Source organism: Gossypium raimondii, chromosome 9, assembly GCF_025698545.1.
Source record: "Gossypium raimondii isolate GPD5lz chromosome 9, ASM2569854v1, whole genome shotgun sequence".
Taxonomy (NCBI): Eukaryota; Viridiplantae; Streptophyta; class Magnoliopsida; order Malvales; family Malvaceae; genus Gossypium; species Gossypium raimondii.
Genome location: NC_068573.1, coordinates 30,536,113 through 30,552,309, shown reverse-complemented (window position 1 = coordinate 30,552,309; position 16,197 = coordinate 30,536,113). Strand labels below are relative to the sequence as shown.

The window sequence follows — 16,197 nt, the reverse complement described above, 5'->3', positions numbered from 1 at the left end:
TTTGGACTTCTAGCATCTGATCCTTCATATCTTGTTGCAATTTCGTTAATTGCTCTTGCATCTATATTTGCATTTGCTCTAATCGTTCCAACCTCTGATCCATTCCTTTAGCTTTTGTTCAGGTACCATGAGGGTGTTGGTTTGGTAGGTTGGTTTCCAAGGCATCCCTAGGGTATGGATCTAGGACCAAACCCCCGAAAAAAGAGTCGGAGACCCGAAGAACGAGGGGAAACCGCTTCGTCTTCTCTCCTCCAACGCGGCGCAGGTAAGGTTTCTTTTTCTTTTATTATTATTACGTAAAAAAAAAACCAAGAAGAAGAGAAAAGAAGGAAAAAAAATGAAATAGAGTTTTAGATCTAAAACAGAAATGAGAGAAAATCACCTCTCAAGTTTTCTTGTTTTTATTTCTTTTGTTTGCTAATATCTGTTTCTTTTTGTTACAAAATAGGAAGCCAAGAGCTTCAAAATACATTTTCCTCGGCTTTTATAGCCGAATGCTACTGTTTCTTGTCTTTTCTTCTTTGATTTTGCAGGCAAGTGGTGATGGTGATGGAGCAAGTGGGCTGCGGCGGTGGCAGTGGCGTGCGTCACTTGCACTGATGGAGGCGGCGCATGGAGGAGGCGCCGGGCTAGAAGACCCTAGGTGCGGCGCACTTAGGGTTTGAAAATTTTGTTCTTTTGTGTTGTGGTTTGGGATTTTGGGCTAGGGTTAGGTTAGTGGGCCATTCGGGTTTTGGGCTTGGTTTGTATTTGGGTTAGGATGTTGGGTTTATTTTTGGGTTTGTTATTGGGCTATTCGGGTTTAGGTAGGTTATTGGGCTGAGGTTTGCTGGGTTAGTATTTTTGGGTATTGGGTTTGGTTTAAGATGGTTTGTAATGGGTAAATTTGGGATTTGGGTTGGTAGCTGGTGGGTAAGGTTTAATTGTAATTGGGCCCGGGTTTAAAATTGGGCTTGTACAAAGAGTATATGTGTAATTAGCCCAATTTGCCTGGGCCCAATAAAAACAGTCAATTTTACAAAAAATAAACCCAAACATAATGGCTCAATTGGCCCAAAACACCCTAAACCAAATTAGAAAAAAAAACCCTAACCTCCATAACCCTAGCCGCCACCTTAGCCTCTGCCATGCCTGCCACCGCAGCCTGCAGCGTACCAACTCCACCACCCACTTGCACCTGCAAAAGAAGAAAAGACAGCATAGAAAAATAAAAAAACCTTTGTAAAATGGCTATAAAAGCCATGAAAAATTATTGTAATGGGGGATATTTTCTTTTTTGGGAAAATAATAAAAGAAAACGGTTCAAAAAAGGAGCAAAGATTCAAAGGTTGTTTTTTTATTTTTTGTTTTTGCTTCGTTTTTCTTTATTTTTTTTATTTCGAAATATTAAATAACAAAAGAAAAAGAAAGTTTTTTTTACCTTTTCGCCGTTGCCGAAGTACTCGGAGCGCGGAGGGCTGCATCGAAAAAAATTTTGGACTCCATCACACTGCAGTGCGGCGATGCTCAATGAGCGACGACGGCCGTGGTGGCCAATCACGCCGTCTGGCTGGATTTAAGGGAAAGGGAGAGAGTTTTGAGAGAATTTTCAGTTTTTTTTTTAGAAAGAGGGTTGGAATGAAATTTTTGAAAACATTTTGACTTAAATAGGCCTCTAAAATGTCGTCGTTTTGGACATCCTTCTTAGGCACCAAAACGACGCCGTTTTGACCTGACCTGTTGGCCGACCCGACTCGCTCCAGGGGATCCGCGTGTTTTTAAGCTTTGGGTTATTTACCCTTTTAGTCCCTCCGACTTTTTATGGTTTTTCAATCAAGTATTTTAAGATTTTTCAATTTTACGCCACAATTCTTCGCATTTACAGTTTAGTCCCTATTTGAACGGCGCCATTTTGGTGGGGGAAGGGAAAATTTCCCTTTTAGTCCCTCCATGTTATGCGCGCGTTCAGAAAGCTCCCCCATTTATTTTATTTGCGGATTCCCCCCCAAAGTTCTATTTTCAATTCAAATTAGTCCATTTTTTATATTTTTCTATTAAATTAATTGATTTTAATAAATTTATCATTATTTTTACTACTATTATTATTATTATTATTATTATTTATATTGTTATTACTATTATCATGTTTATTATTAGTTACTCATTTATACCTTTTTAGATTTAATTATATATACATACATATATTTGATTTATATATATACATACTTATATATTTTTATACTTTATAATTTATATACATATATACATACATACATTTTATAATATATATACACATATGCACGTACATATTTTATAACTCATTTATATATATACATACTTTTTATAATATATATATACGTACAGATTTTAAACTTTTGTAAATATATATATACACATACTTTTATATATATATTTCTTATTATTTTATTTTCATAATTTTTATATACATATATATACGTATATATATACACATATACATATATTTTTTAATTTATATCTATATACATATATATATATATCTCTTTACATTTTTAATTTTATTCATTTTCTTTATTGTTATTTACATATTCATTATTATTTAAAAGAACGTTTTAATTCTATTCGTCTATTTACTTGTTATTGTATGATTGATTTGTCTCTTATATTTATTTATTTCATTTTTCATGATTGTTCATGTTATTCATACTTACATTATCGAATTCATTATTGTTTTGTTACGTGTATTAACATCGTGTTTTATTTCCACTTTTTCGCGTTAGATTATTTTTATTATTATTCAATGCATAAATTATGATTTTTGAATAAGAAAAATCTCGTATTTAGATTCGAGAAGGTCGCACTCTAACTTACTGAGTTTCGATTTTCACAATAAATCTAAATACACGAATCTTTTCAAACTTAAGTTTTAAACGATCTCGGGAATTAAGAAAAGATCGTGTCCTAGCTTACTGGGCGTGATCCCTTTTTTTAAATCCGAGATAGCTAAAAATCTTCCAAATAAGTACATTTTGGCATTCATTCGCGCATCGAGAATTCAAGACATTGTGTCCTAACTTACTGGATATAAGTCTCTTTTTCGATTAACGTGAAATGTCATTTTCTCGAAATTTTTAACATTTCAATAAAGGATCGTATTTTAAATCTCTTTAAAGTTTTCAATCTTCGACACTAAGACATTAATTAATCAACTAGGTACCAATTTTGGGCGTTACGAGGGTGCTAATCCTTCCTCATACGTAACCGACTCCCGAACCCATTTTTCTGAATTTCGTGGACCAAAATCGTTGTTTTAATAAATTAAATTGTTTATTAAAAACAACCACTTTTCAAGGTGACCCGATCACACCTTACCAAAAAGGATTGGTGGCGACTCTCATACTCATTTTCATTTTCAAAATCCAAGTCGACCTCGTTTTGTTAAAAAAAATGGTGTCAACAGCTTGACGACTCCACTGGGGACGTAATAAGTGAGTCAAGCCACAAGTTGATTATTTTTTGTCTTTTTGTCGAAAGTTGAAAACTTGATTTAAATATATGATCCTTTCGTTGCATTTCATCCATCTTTATTATGATATTCATCATTGTGGTTTATAATTGCTATGTTAGTTTAAGTTTTGGTATCTTTCTGCACATTGCATTGCATGACCGTTAGTCACACCCTTTTAAGTGGGAGTGAGAAGCTACTCCTTCGTGAGGTTTTCACATTCATGCAAGATAGTGGATCGCTTTCGGGATACATCTGTACCTATGTCTTCGTGAGATTTTCATCTCCGTGTAGCCATAAGGAAATGTATTCCCCTGAATCGAACTCGGTCCGTATAAGCATGTAATGGGTAAGGATCGAGGAATTTGCTGGTTCAGGTACCTTTACTTTAGAACCAAACCACATGAAGAAGACCTTAAGAGCCCACCCTAAGTAGAACCATGCCAAACCCCTAGTGGTCACCCGAATAGGTACTCTATGTATTTCTTTCTTGCTTACTTTTGATTTGTACTAACCTATTTTCCTTTGTTTTGGTTATAATTGCATTGCATTTTCATCATAGAAAAGAGGTGTTGATTCACATTCAGTATCTAAATAGAGAGCTTGTCATAAGAAAATGAGTTTCTTGATAAAATAGAAAACAATGAGGTCATCCAAATATGGTGAACCAGATAGGGCCCCGGGTTTCATTCCGCCTTGTTCCAAGTAACAAGATCTATTTCGAGAAAAAAGTGGGGGATTCATTAACCGAGAAGAGGTAAAGGTGATAGTCTGATGAATGAATAGACAACTTTACTTCGTCACCCGAGGATTCAAGCTGACAAAGATTATTCGAAAGCTGCTGAACTTTTTTAAAGAAGCTAACAAGCATCACGAAGGTGAGTGAGCAATGAGTCGTAGCCCGGATCAAGTAAAAAGGAGATAGTAGAGACTTCTACTGAAAATTCGCGAGATTTATCCTAGCATCCGGATGAGGAAAAGATCGATTTCTTTGACCTGGAGTATGAGGGCAAGGCCGTATAAATATCTATTTTATGTAAAGAGATTTGTTTTCTAGAAAAGTTGTTCTAATAGAATTGAATCAGAATCAAAGCCTCTCTTCTTTTGCATTCATGGCATTCATTTCATTTCATGCATTTGCATTACATGACATCATATGCATTAAGGATCATTAAAAGACCCTAATTGAGTAAAATTATTTCAGCTAATCTGGAAAACCAACACCCTTACGGTGCCTAAACAGAAGCTAAAGAAATGGACCAAAGGTTGGAGAGATTAGAGTAGATGCAAGCCCAGATGCAAGAACAACTAGAAAAGATCGAACATGACATGGAAGAGTCCCAAAGAAATTTATTGAGCCGATTGACGCAGTTAATGGCTAGGGGGCATGATAAGGGGAAAAGCCTTTAGTCAATCTTAGAGATGATCATGAAGACCCTACCTATCCACCGGGTTTCACTCCGACTAATACCCAGGCACAACCGAAGGCATATCCACAAGGGGCACCCGTTACTAACAGACCCCAACAATATTAGGCCAGTGCCTCGGCTCTGGTGAATTACCAAACAGGCTCAGGCTCCAATCCGGGGGACAATCCAACCAATCCTGTGGTTCTTGATCTAGATGAAATGGCAGAAATAGAAAAAGAAAGAGTGGAGCTGCCAAAACAGCTTAAAGATCGATGCAAGTGGTTAGAGGAAAAACTCCGAGCAATGGAAAATGCTGATTACCATCACGGGGTTGACGCTAGGGATCTGAGTTTGGTCCTAGATTTAATGCTCCCGCCAAAATTCAAGACTCTAGAATTTGAAACGTATAATGGGACTAGTTGTCTTGAAGCTCACATCACGATGTTCTACTGAAGAATGACAGGATACGTTAATAACGATCAATTGTTAATTCATTGCTTCCAAGATAGTTTGATCGGGTCGGCTGCCAAATGGTACAACCAGTTGAGCCGTGTCGACATCCACTCATAGAAGGACTTGGCACAGGCTTTTATGAAGCAATACAGCCATGTAACAGACATGACACCTGACAGAATTACACTGTAGAATATAGAAAAGAAGCCAAGTGTGAGCTTCAAATAATATGCCCAAAGATGGAGAGAGGTAGCGACACAAGTTCAGCCACCTCTTTTGGAGAAAGAAACCACAATACTTTTCATCAACACTCTGAAAGCACCGTTCATTAACCAAATGTTAGAAAGTGCTACCATGAGCTTCTCAGATGTAGTGACGTCTGGTGAGATGATTGAAAACGTAATAAGAAGTGGAAAGATAGATGCGGGAGAAAGCGTCAAGAGATCAACCCTAAAGAATAAGGAAAATGAGGCGAACAACACGAGTACATATAACAAGGGTTATTCAAAATCAATTACGGTGAATCAGCCAAGAAAAATGGTCTCTAACCAACAAGGTTCATCAAGACAAGAATCCGGAACAAGACAAAACACTGAGAAGCTTTAGTTCACGCCAATTTCGATGTCATATAAGGGGCTGTATCAAAGCTTATTCGATGCACACGTTGTTACCCCTTTCTACCCAAAACCCTACAACCTCCGTACCCCAAATGGTAAGACGCGAATGCACAATGCGATTATCATGCAGGAATTACGGGGAATTCTATAGAAAATTACATTGCCTTTAAAAAGTGGTTGAAAGGCTTATCAGTATACGCATTGTCAAATTGATGATTCATCCAGTGTAGAAAATCGCTACCCAATCACATTGATAATGGGGTGAATGCGATGTATGAAGAAGTGTTGGGAAGCTTCACATCAATGCCGTATATGAAGACAACTGAAAAGGGGCATTGTTAGATATCCACCCTTATAAACCTGATAGTGTTCTAAGTAATTGGACTACGGAAGAAATCACTGTAGTCTTTAGAGCTTATTCAGAGTAATATTTAGAACATGCTTGTTGTTTTAGCCTAGAGAAAATAAGGATTTTTTGTGAAATGGGCATATGTCTGAACATCGTTATTTTAATGGAACATATATTTGCAATTATTTTTGAGCAGATATTCTTTCAAGATTCTTTCATTATTTTTGCACGAATAGTCATTTTGGATTCTTTCATTCTCTTGGATTTTCTTCCAAATCATTCTTTCATTAATTCATAATCATACCATATAAATAAGTATTCTTAAATTCATACACTCTTTGTATATCCTTTGGTACTTATAACAGGTCCCCAGATATCAACAACATGAGTGACGCTGTTACAGACTCAGAATCTCTTTTTGAGCGAGACATGTGTTTAAAAGGATCTCACGACTTTGAAGGTGACATAGATTATAACCTATCTCCGGACTTATTAAGGGTGGTAGAACAAGATAAAAAATAGATCCTACCTACAAAGAATCAATGAAATCCATGACTTCTCCCTATGTGGGGAAAGAAGATCATTGGGTCGATCTCGCCAAAGGACTCTGGCAGTCATCGATTTATCTTCGTGGGTAGAAGCTACTTTATACGCCAATGTCACAAAGTCAACGGTCAACAAATTCTTGAAAAATTCATACGTTATTATGGAATGCCAAAAGGATCATATCTGATAATGCACTAAATTTAAACAACAGCACAATATCAAAAGTTTGTAGTCTGTTCACGATTAATGTCATATCGCCCGAAAAAAGATGGCATAAAAAAAACTCTACCGGGGCAACGCCTTTCTTTTTGGCTTATAGCGGTTTCATCCATTGAGGTCGAGATTTTCTTCTTTCTGAGTTTTTAGATCCAATCCCAATTGAAGAGGAATGTTCAAAGTTATCCATCATGGTCAAATGCGCCAAAAGCAAATGATGCGAGCTCACAAAAACAAAAAAAAATAGAGTTCGCCCAAGAGGATTTCATGAGTGGGACCTGGTATTGAAAAAGATCTTCCCCATACAAAAAAACTTCAGAAGGAAGCGGATGCCAAACCGAGAAGGGCCTTATGTGAAAGGCCCTATCTGAAAAAATGTTGATTTTGATCGTAAGGGATAACAAGGACTTGCCTAATCCTATGAGTTCAAAGTCAATAAAAATATATTTCAAAAAAAAAAGAAAAGAAAAAGAAAAAAGCAAAAGGAGAAGCCAAGGTGAAAACTCACAAAGGGCGCCTTGAGACTAAAGGGGATTTGAGATGAAAACCTGAAAAGGACGGCTCAAATTTTGATCAGAACGGGACATGAGGTGATCAGAGTAGCTCAAATTTTGATCATATTGGGGCATGTGGTGATCTTGCTATACCTGAATCAACAGGAAAGGGTAGGCGATGTCTTGGGGCATCGACAAAGTCCTGTAGATCTCCTAAACACATGTCAAACTCAGAATGGTCTTCAGAAAGTTTGTACAGAGAAGTTCAAGCTGCGATATCTGGGGTACCTAGTCTTCATAGTATTTGTATTGAATTTTTTGTTCTTGGAATACTTCATTCTCTTTCAAGATACGTGTTCCCAATAAATTCCTTTTTAGTCTTGCTATCCTTGATAATTTATTTCAAGCTATGCTCCCAAATCAATTTTATTTTTTTCGTCATGATCTTTTGCAAGCATGTTGCATTGGAATAATGATTAATAGACTAATAATACTTTCACAAAGGAAGTTTCGCATATTGCTCTAGAAGTTTCCAAATAATACAGTAACCCAAAACAAGAATATTGTTTAGAACGTACCAAGTTTAAAGATTGGAATATCTAAGAAGGTAAAGTCTAAATTAATACCATCCTTTTGGATTTTGTCTTCAAAACATTAATTAAACAAAATGACAAGATGCCAGAGCTTCAATGAACAAACAAGCGATGTTTACAAGCAATAAGAAGAGGTTTTCTGGGAGAAAAAAATTCTTCATTGGTGCATGAGCATTTGGTATGACACCCTGGGAATGGGGTAAAAGACCAAAGAGCTTCACATTCTGTATCCTTGAATTGTGATAGGAGAGGATTTAAAAAAAGCCATATTTTTCTACCCTTGGGTTACAGTGGGAGAATGTAGGTACAAATTTTGCGTCCCAGTGGATTGAACTTTAATGTTCACAGTAGGGGGCAATTTGATTAAGTGTTTCTTTGGATATGCCAGCCGAGCAAGAAGGCATTGCAACGCGTCAGTGATAAAACCTTAATAAACTTTGAGTAATGATAACCTAAGTGATAAAGAATGATTATTCTCGAAAAAATAACATTCTGCATTCATTCAAATGTCATTCATACACGTCTAGTTAGGAGCATTTGATTCATTCTGATCATGTCATCCTAATCACTAGGCATAATTAGGTTCATAAAATAGATTATACAGGTCATGTTCCCCAGAGAACAGATCACTGAAGATAACAGATCTTACATTCCTGTACTGACAGTGAAGTAGATTGAAGACATCAGCCTTGCCTTTTTGCACTGACAGCGAAGCAGCCTGAAGATAACAGATCTTGCCTTCCTATACTGACAGCAAAGCAGATCGAAGACACCAGCCTTGCCTTCCTGTACTGACAACAAAGTAGACTAAAGATAACAAATCTTGTATTCCTGTACTGATAGCGAAGCAGATCGAAGACATCAGCCTTGCCTTCCTACACTGACAGTGAAGCAGACTGAAGATAACAGATCTTGTCTTCCTATACTAACAGTGAAGTAGATCGAAGACACCAGCCTTGCCTTCCTGTACTGACAGTGAAGTAGACTGAAGGTAACAGATCTTGCCTTCCTGTACTGACAGCGGAGCAAACTGAAGATAGCAGATCTTGCCTTCCTGTACTGACAGCGAAGCAGATCGAAGAAACCATAGTTTGCAACAAAGCGGACTGAAGATAGCAAATCTTGCCTTCCTGTACTGACAACGAAGCAGATCGAAGACACCAGCCTTGCCTCCCAGAGTTTGTAGCGGAGCGGACTGAAAACAACAAATTTTGTCTTCTTGTACTGGCAGTAAAGTAGATCGAAAAAACAAACATTATCTCCCTGAGCAGCAGTGGAGTAGGTTGAAGATTGTAGATCCTGTCTCCTTAAGCAGTAGTGGAGCAGATCGAAAACGGTGAATCTTATCTTCCCAAGGTAGTAGGGAAGCAAATTTAAACCACAAACCTTATCGTCCTGAAGTTGCAGTGAAGCAGGTTGAAGATGTCAATCTTATCTCCCTGAAGTAGCAGTGGAGCAAATTGAAGCTATTAATCCTTTCTCCTTGAAGTTGCAGTGGAGCAGATTAAAACAATGAATCCTATACCTCTGAAGTTGCTGTAGGTCGGATTAAACCATAACAAGTCTTATCTCCCTGAAGTTGCAGTGGAGTATATTAAAGCCACAAACCTTATTTCTCTAAAGTTGCATAGAGTAGGTTGAAGTGACGAACCTTATCCCCTTGAAGTTGCAGTGGGGCAGTTTGAAGTAACAAGTCTTATCTCCCTGAAGTTGCAGTGGAGCAGACTGAAGATAACTAATCCTATCTCCCTAAAGTTGCAGTGGAGCGGATTAAAACGATGAATCCTATACCACTGAAGTTGCAGTAGGTCAGATTAAATCTACCATAACGAGTCTTATCTCCCTCAAGTTGTAGTGGAGCAGATTGTAGATAGCGGATCTTATCATATCAAACATTATCTATCTAAAGTCGCAGTGGAGCAGGTTGAAGCAACAAGTCTTATCTCCCTGACGTTGCAGTGGAGTACACTAAAACTGCAAATCTCATCCCCTTGAAGTTGCGACAGAATAGACTGAAGCTATAAGTTGCATCTGAAGTTGCAGTAGAGTGGACTAAAGCAACAAGACGCAGTGGACTAGAATGAAGCTACTTGAAGAAGAGAAGCACTAGAACAAGTCAAGAATTGATGAGACCGGGCAAAATTGGTCTTTCTTAGTCTTTGCTTTGTTCTTGTTACACGACAACGAGCAAAGAGGGGCAGCTATAATTAGCCCAATTTGCCCGGGCCCAATAAAAACAGTCCATTTTACAAAAAATAAACCCAAACATAACAGCCCAACTGGCCCAAAATACTAAAACCCTGGCCTAAAAAACCCTAAACCAAATAAAAAAAAACCTAGCCTCCATAACACTAGCCGCCACCTTAGCCTCTGCCATGCCTGCCACCGCCGCCTGCAGCGCACCAACTCCACCTGCTCCACCACCCACTTGCACCTGCAAAAGAAGAAAAGACAGCATAGAAAAAGAAAAAAAAAACTCTGTAAAATGGCTATATAAGCCATGAAAAATTATTGTAACGGGGGATTTTTTCTTTTTGGGGAAAATAATAAAAGAAAACGTCCAAAAAAAGAGCAAAGATTCAAAATTTGTTTTTTATTTTTTTTTGCTTCGTTTTTTCTTTATTTTTTTATTTCAAAATATTAAATAACAAAAGAAAAAGGAATTTTTACCTTTTCATTGTCTTGAGTACTCGAGCGGGAGGGTCGATCGAAAAAATTTGGACTCCATGCCAGTGCATGGCGGTGCCAGTGATGGCCACCATGCATGTGTCGTCTGCTTCTCGGCCTGGTTCAGGGGAGAGGGAGAGAGTTTTGAGAGGATTTTCAATTTTTTTTTCTTTTTAGAAAGAAGGCTGGAATGAAATTTTTGAGAACATTTTGACTTAAATAGGCCTCCAAAACGACGTCGTTTTGGGCAGCCTTCTCAGGCACAAAACGACGCCGTTTTGACCTGACCCGTCGGTCGACCCGACTCGCTCCAGGGGATCAGCGTGTTTTTAAGCTTTGGGTTATTTACCCTTTTAGTCCCTCCGCTATTTTATGGTTTTTCAATCAAGTATTTTAGGATTTTTCAATTTTACCCCACAATTCTTCGCGTTTACAGTTTAGTCCCTATTTGAACGGCGCCGTTTTGGTGGGGGAAGGGAAAATTTCCCTTTTAGTCCCTCCATGTTATGCGCGCGTTCAGAAAGCTTCCCCTTTTTATTTTATTTGCGGATTCCCCCAAAATTCTGTTTTCAGTTCAAATTAGTCTTTTTTTATATTTTGCTATTAAATTAATTGATTTTAATAAAGTTATCATTATTTTTACTATTATTATTATTTATATTGTTATTACTATTATCATGTTTATTATTAGTTACTCATTTATACCTTTTTAGATTTAATTATATATACATACATATCTTTGATTTATATATATACATACTTATATATTTTTATACTTTATAATTTATATACATATATACATACATACATTTTATAATATATATATACATATGCACGTACATATTTTTATAACTCATTTATATATATATATATATATACGTACATATTTTAAACTTTTGTAAATATATATATACACATACTTTTACATATATATATTTTTCTTATTATTTTATTTTCATAATTTTTATATACATATATATACGTATATATATACTCATATACATATATTTTTTAATTTATATCTATATACATATATATATATACCTCTTTACATTTTAATTTTATTCATTTTCTTTATTGTTATTTACATATTCATTATTATTTAAAAGAACATTTTAATACTATTCGTCTATTTACTTGTTATTGTATGATTGATTTGTCTCTTATATTTATTTATTTCATTTTTCATGATTGTTCGTGTTATTCATACTTACATTATCGAATTCATTATTGTTTTGTTACGTGTATTAACATCGTGTTTTATTTCCACTTTTTCGCGTTAGATTATTATTATTATTATTCAATGCATAAATTATGTTTTTGAATAAGTAAAATCTCGCATTTAGATTCGAGAAGGTCGCACCCTAACTTACTGGGTTTTAATTTTCACAATAAATTTAAATACACGAATCTTTTCAAACTTAAGTTTTAAACGATCTCGGGAATTAAGAAAAGATCGTGTCCTAACTTACTGGGCATCATCCCTTTTTTTAAATCCGAGATAGCTAAAAATATTCTAAATAAGTAAATCTTTGGCATTCATTCGCGCATCGGGAATTCAAGACATTGGTCCTAACTTACTGGATATAAGTCTCTTTCCCGATTAACGTGAAATATGCCATTTTCTCAAAATTTTTAACATTTCAATAAATGATCGTATTTTAAATCTCTTTAAAGTTTTCAATCTTCGACACTAAGACATTAATTAATCAACTAGGTACCAATTTTAGGCATTACGAGGGTGCTAATCCTTTCTTGTACGTAACCGACTCCCGAACCCGTTTTTCTGAATTTCGTGGACCAAAATTCGTTGTTTTAATAAAATTAAATCGTTTATTAAAAACAACCACTTTTGAAGGTGGCCCAATCACACTTTATCAAAAAGGATTGGTGGCGACTCCCATACTCGTTTTCATTTTCAAAATCCAAGTCGACCCCATCTTATCAAAAAAATGGTGTCAACAATATGAATGAAAAACAAACTGATTTTTCATTAACCAAGTATTGGCAAGTTGCCATTACATATATCATGCATAAGTTGATTTTACAAGTCAAAATGCTACCTAAACACTTACCTAACACCACTAAATACATTGTAAATTGCTAAACTAGCTTGTACTAGTTGCTTTGCTGAATTTTAGTCAATCAACATCTAAAATTACATCAAAAGATTTACCAACTAATTTCTAAAAGAACTAAGTTACAAAGCAACAAAATAGGTTGAATTTGGACAGCATTCATAGGCTCCAGCTGCTGCCTTTTATCACGATCTGCATGTGCTGCTTCTTTGCTCCATGTGAGTTGCATGGCAACGATTGCTACTACACTCGTTGCATGGGAACTAACTTCAACAGGAAACCTGATTTTGTGAGGCTACCGCAATTTCGTCTCGGAATCGACCTAATGCTGTTGCCCCTGAGAGTTTAATCCCTGATTGAGTTTTGCTGTGCATAAGAAATGCAGGTTCAGAGGGTAGTGGGAGAGTGGTAGAGTAGCTAGTAAGCATTAGCACAACCGCACTCATGTTTGGTCTTTGAGCTACATTTTCTTGAACACAAAGCAACCCAATGTGGATGCATCTCATTAGCTCACTTCTGGATCCATCCCTCAAATTGGGACCTACAAGATCAAATGCTGTCCCAGTCTCCCAATTTCTCCATGCCTGTAAGGTTTAAGTCCTACTAAGTGATAAACTCGACATTCTTTTAATGCATCATAATATGCAGAAGAGTTGGATACTTACAAAGTTTAGAAGATGCTCTATATCACCCCCATTTAAAATCTTGTTCTTTTGACCACTTAAAATCTCCAAAATCAATACACCAAAACTAAAAACATCTGATTTAACCGAAAATTGCCCATGCATTACATATTCAGGGGCCATGTATCCACTACAAGGCAATCGATATAAGAAAAATTAACTACTTTTCATTTTTTGAATCGTCCTGATTATGTTAGTGACAGTGATTACCAATCATCAATCAAAAATTTATTTTGGGGTACTTACTATGTTCCCATAATTCTACTGGTAGCACCGTGAGTTTGATCGATAGCACACAATCTTGCCGTCCCAAAATCTGCAATTTTGGGCGTCATCTCTGCATCTAACAATATATTGCCAGCTTTGAGATCTCGATGAATAATTCTTAGTCGAGAATCTTGATGAAGGTAGAGAAGTCCACGAGCAACACCTTCTATGATTTTGTATCGTCTTTCCCAATCCAAATACGCTTTCTTAACTGGATCTACATCACCAAAAATGTACAAATTTGAAATAATGAAATAAAAATGGTTGCTGGTGTTCAGCTTTGTAGCAGAGATTCTATAATACATTAATACACTGACATATCATACCAAATAAGAATTTATCCAAACTTCCATTAGGCACAAACTCATAGATGAGAAGCCTTTCTTTTCCTTCAAGGCTGAAACCTTGGAGCCTAACTAAATTCCTGTGCTGAAGATTGGACATTAACTGAACCTCGTTTTTGAATTCAAGGTCTCCTTGTGTAGAATCTGAAGATAACCTTTTCACTGCTATTAATTTTCCACCAGCAAGTGTGCCCTGACAAGATATCAGAATGAATCATATACATGTGTGTATGTATATGCTAATTGAACTTACGATTTGGTGCAATACCTTCTTCTTCTTCTTCTTCTTTTTAAATTTAATTCTAACGTATTACCTTATAAACTGCTCCAAATCCACCTTGTCCAAGCTTATTTGCATCAGAAAAGTGATCTGTTGCGGCTGTAATGATGTTGAAATCATATTGTAAAGACTCTTCAGTTATTATTTCATCCACTGCTTCAGTTGCTTCATGCTCTTCAGAGGTATAACAAATGAAATACAAACAAGTAAATTGTAGATTCAGTCATAACGTTGCAAAAGAAAGAAAACCAATAAACTAATACTTCTACTTACCTCGAGGTTTCAGCTTTGGGTTCCTCAACCTTAAAATAATGAAGATGCAGCCGGAAATGAGAAATAGAGCAAAAGCAGTAGCCGAGATGGATATGATAATAGTTGTTTCAGATGAATTACTATTGTTTCCTGCAAAATTTCAAAAAAGTGTTTCCTTTTTGAGTGAAGACATAGTGAAGTTTAGATCTCCCCAATATGGAAGTATCTTGATATTATGGAGAAACCCTTTTCTGTTTTCACAGATAGGAATCTCTTTATACAAGATGGTGAATTGATAAAACAAAGAAGAGAAGAGAAGGTACCTGTTGTTGTGGTATCAGCAGCAGTAAGATTATAGAAGCGTTCAATGTCAAACCTAATATTACAACTAAGCATACCTACCCTGACTCCTTGTTTTCTTCCACAGCATTGCGGGATATAAACAATAACGCGAGACAAGCAGGAGCTGCAACCATTCTGTGTCAAATCAGGAGTGCATTGAGCAAGCGCATATATTGTTCGGAAAGGTGAAACTCGTGTACTTCCTGTTGCGAACTTCCCAAGAGAAGTCCCTGATGAAGCTTTATTTCTTAGGCTTTCCAATAAAGAACTCAAAGCCTGATTAAAAGCGTCTACATCCGTTACCTTATCTCCATACCAAATGAAGAAAGCAGGGTCTGTTTCCGCGCGACCAAGGATGGAGTGATTTGTGTAGCGGAACATGCAATAGTCATACCATATGCTTGCCTCTATTTGGTTAGGGCAGCGATCTCTAAGCTCAGTGTTTGCGTTATTGACGCAGTTGAAGCAATCACTTGAGCTCACATCTCCTCTGCAAAGTGCAATTGCGTTAGCTATGTTGGAGCCTTGACCTGATGAAAAATTGTAGAAGCCGTTTTCATGTGCTGTGCGGCGGGAGAAGGACGAAAGTAAGCGGTTGAGGTTTGTCTCGTACGTGCTGTTTCTGGTGAAGTTACCATCTGTCTCTGAACAATAGTGGTATAGGTATGGAGGCTGTTGTTGAGCAAGGGTAAGAGTAAGAAGGAACGCTGTAACTAAAGAAGAGGAAAAAAACTGCCATGAAAGATCCATTGATATGATTGCCTGCAGATCTTCAAAGCGAGTATGTTAAAATGATCAGTGCTCCTTCTGTCACGGAGTAAGGAGTTGGATGCTTAAAAACCTTTATGGTGTATTAGTCTATGTCAACGTTGAATGATTCAAAGTTAAAAGGTAATGGAAATTAATTGTGTGACCTTTAACCATATGCTATAAATATTGTCCCCTCCTACTTAAATGAAGAAAACAAATAGTGTAACATTCAGCGCTGCCTCTTCAATTCAGTTTTACCACACGCTGCAAGAAAGTAATGGAAATGCTCAGAGAAAAGTGAAATTGGAGTCCATTAACCTTCATGCATGATTTCTGACCTTGACAAACCAACTAAAAATTCTTTGCAATAGCTACAATGAGGTGAGTACAAATA

The 16,197-nt window shown here is 36.5% G+C and overlaps 1 protein-coding gene across 1 annotated transcript; it reads right to left on the bottom strand.

The window, feature by feature from the left end:
- Positions 1 to 12,778: 12,778 nt before the first annotated feature.
- On the bottom strand, positions 12,779 to 15,884 carry LOC105798940 (cysteine-rich receptor-like protein kinase 26). Its single transcript, XM_012629203.2, has 7 exons — positions 15,035 to 15,884; positions 14,733 to 14,861; positions 14,494 to 14,633; positions 14,162 to 14,372; positions 13,815 to 14,052; positions 13,551 to 13,698; positions 12,779 to 13,469 (listed from the first exon to the last, which is right to left on the bottom strand). Exons 1-7 carry the CDS (start codon positions 15,801 to 15,803, stop codon positions 13,155 to 13,157), a joined length of 1,950 nt encoding a protein of 649 aa, XP_012484657.1. The 5' UTR covers positions 15,804 to 15,884; the 3' UTR covers positions 12,779 to 13,154.
- Between the last annotated feature and the right edge of the window lie 313 nt (positions 15,885 to 16,197).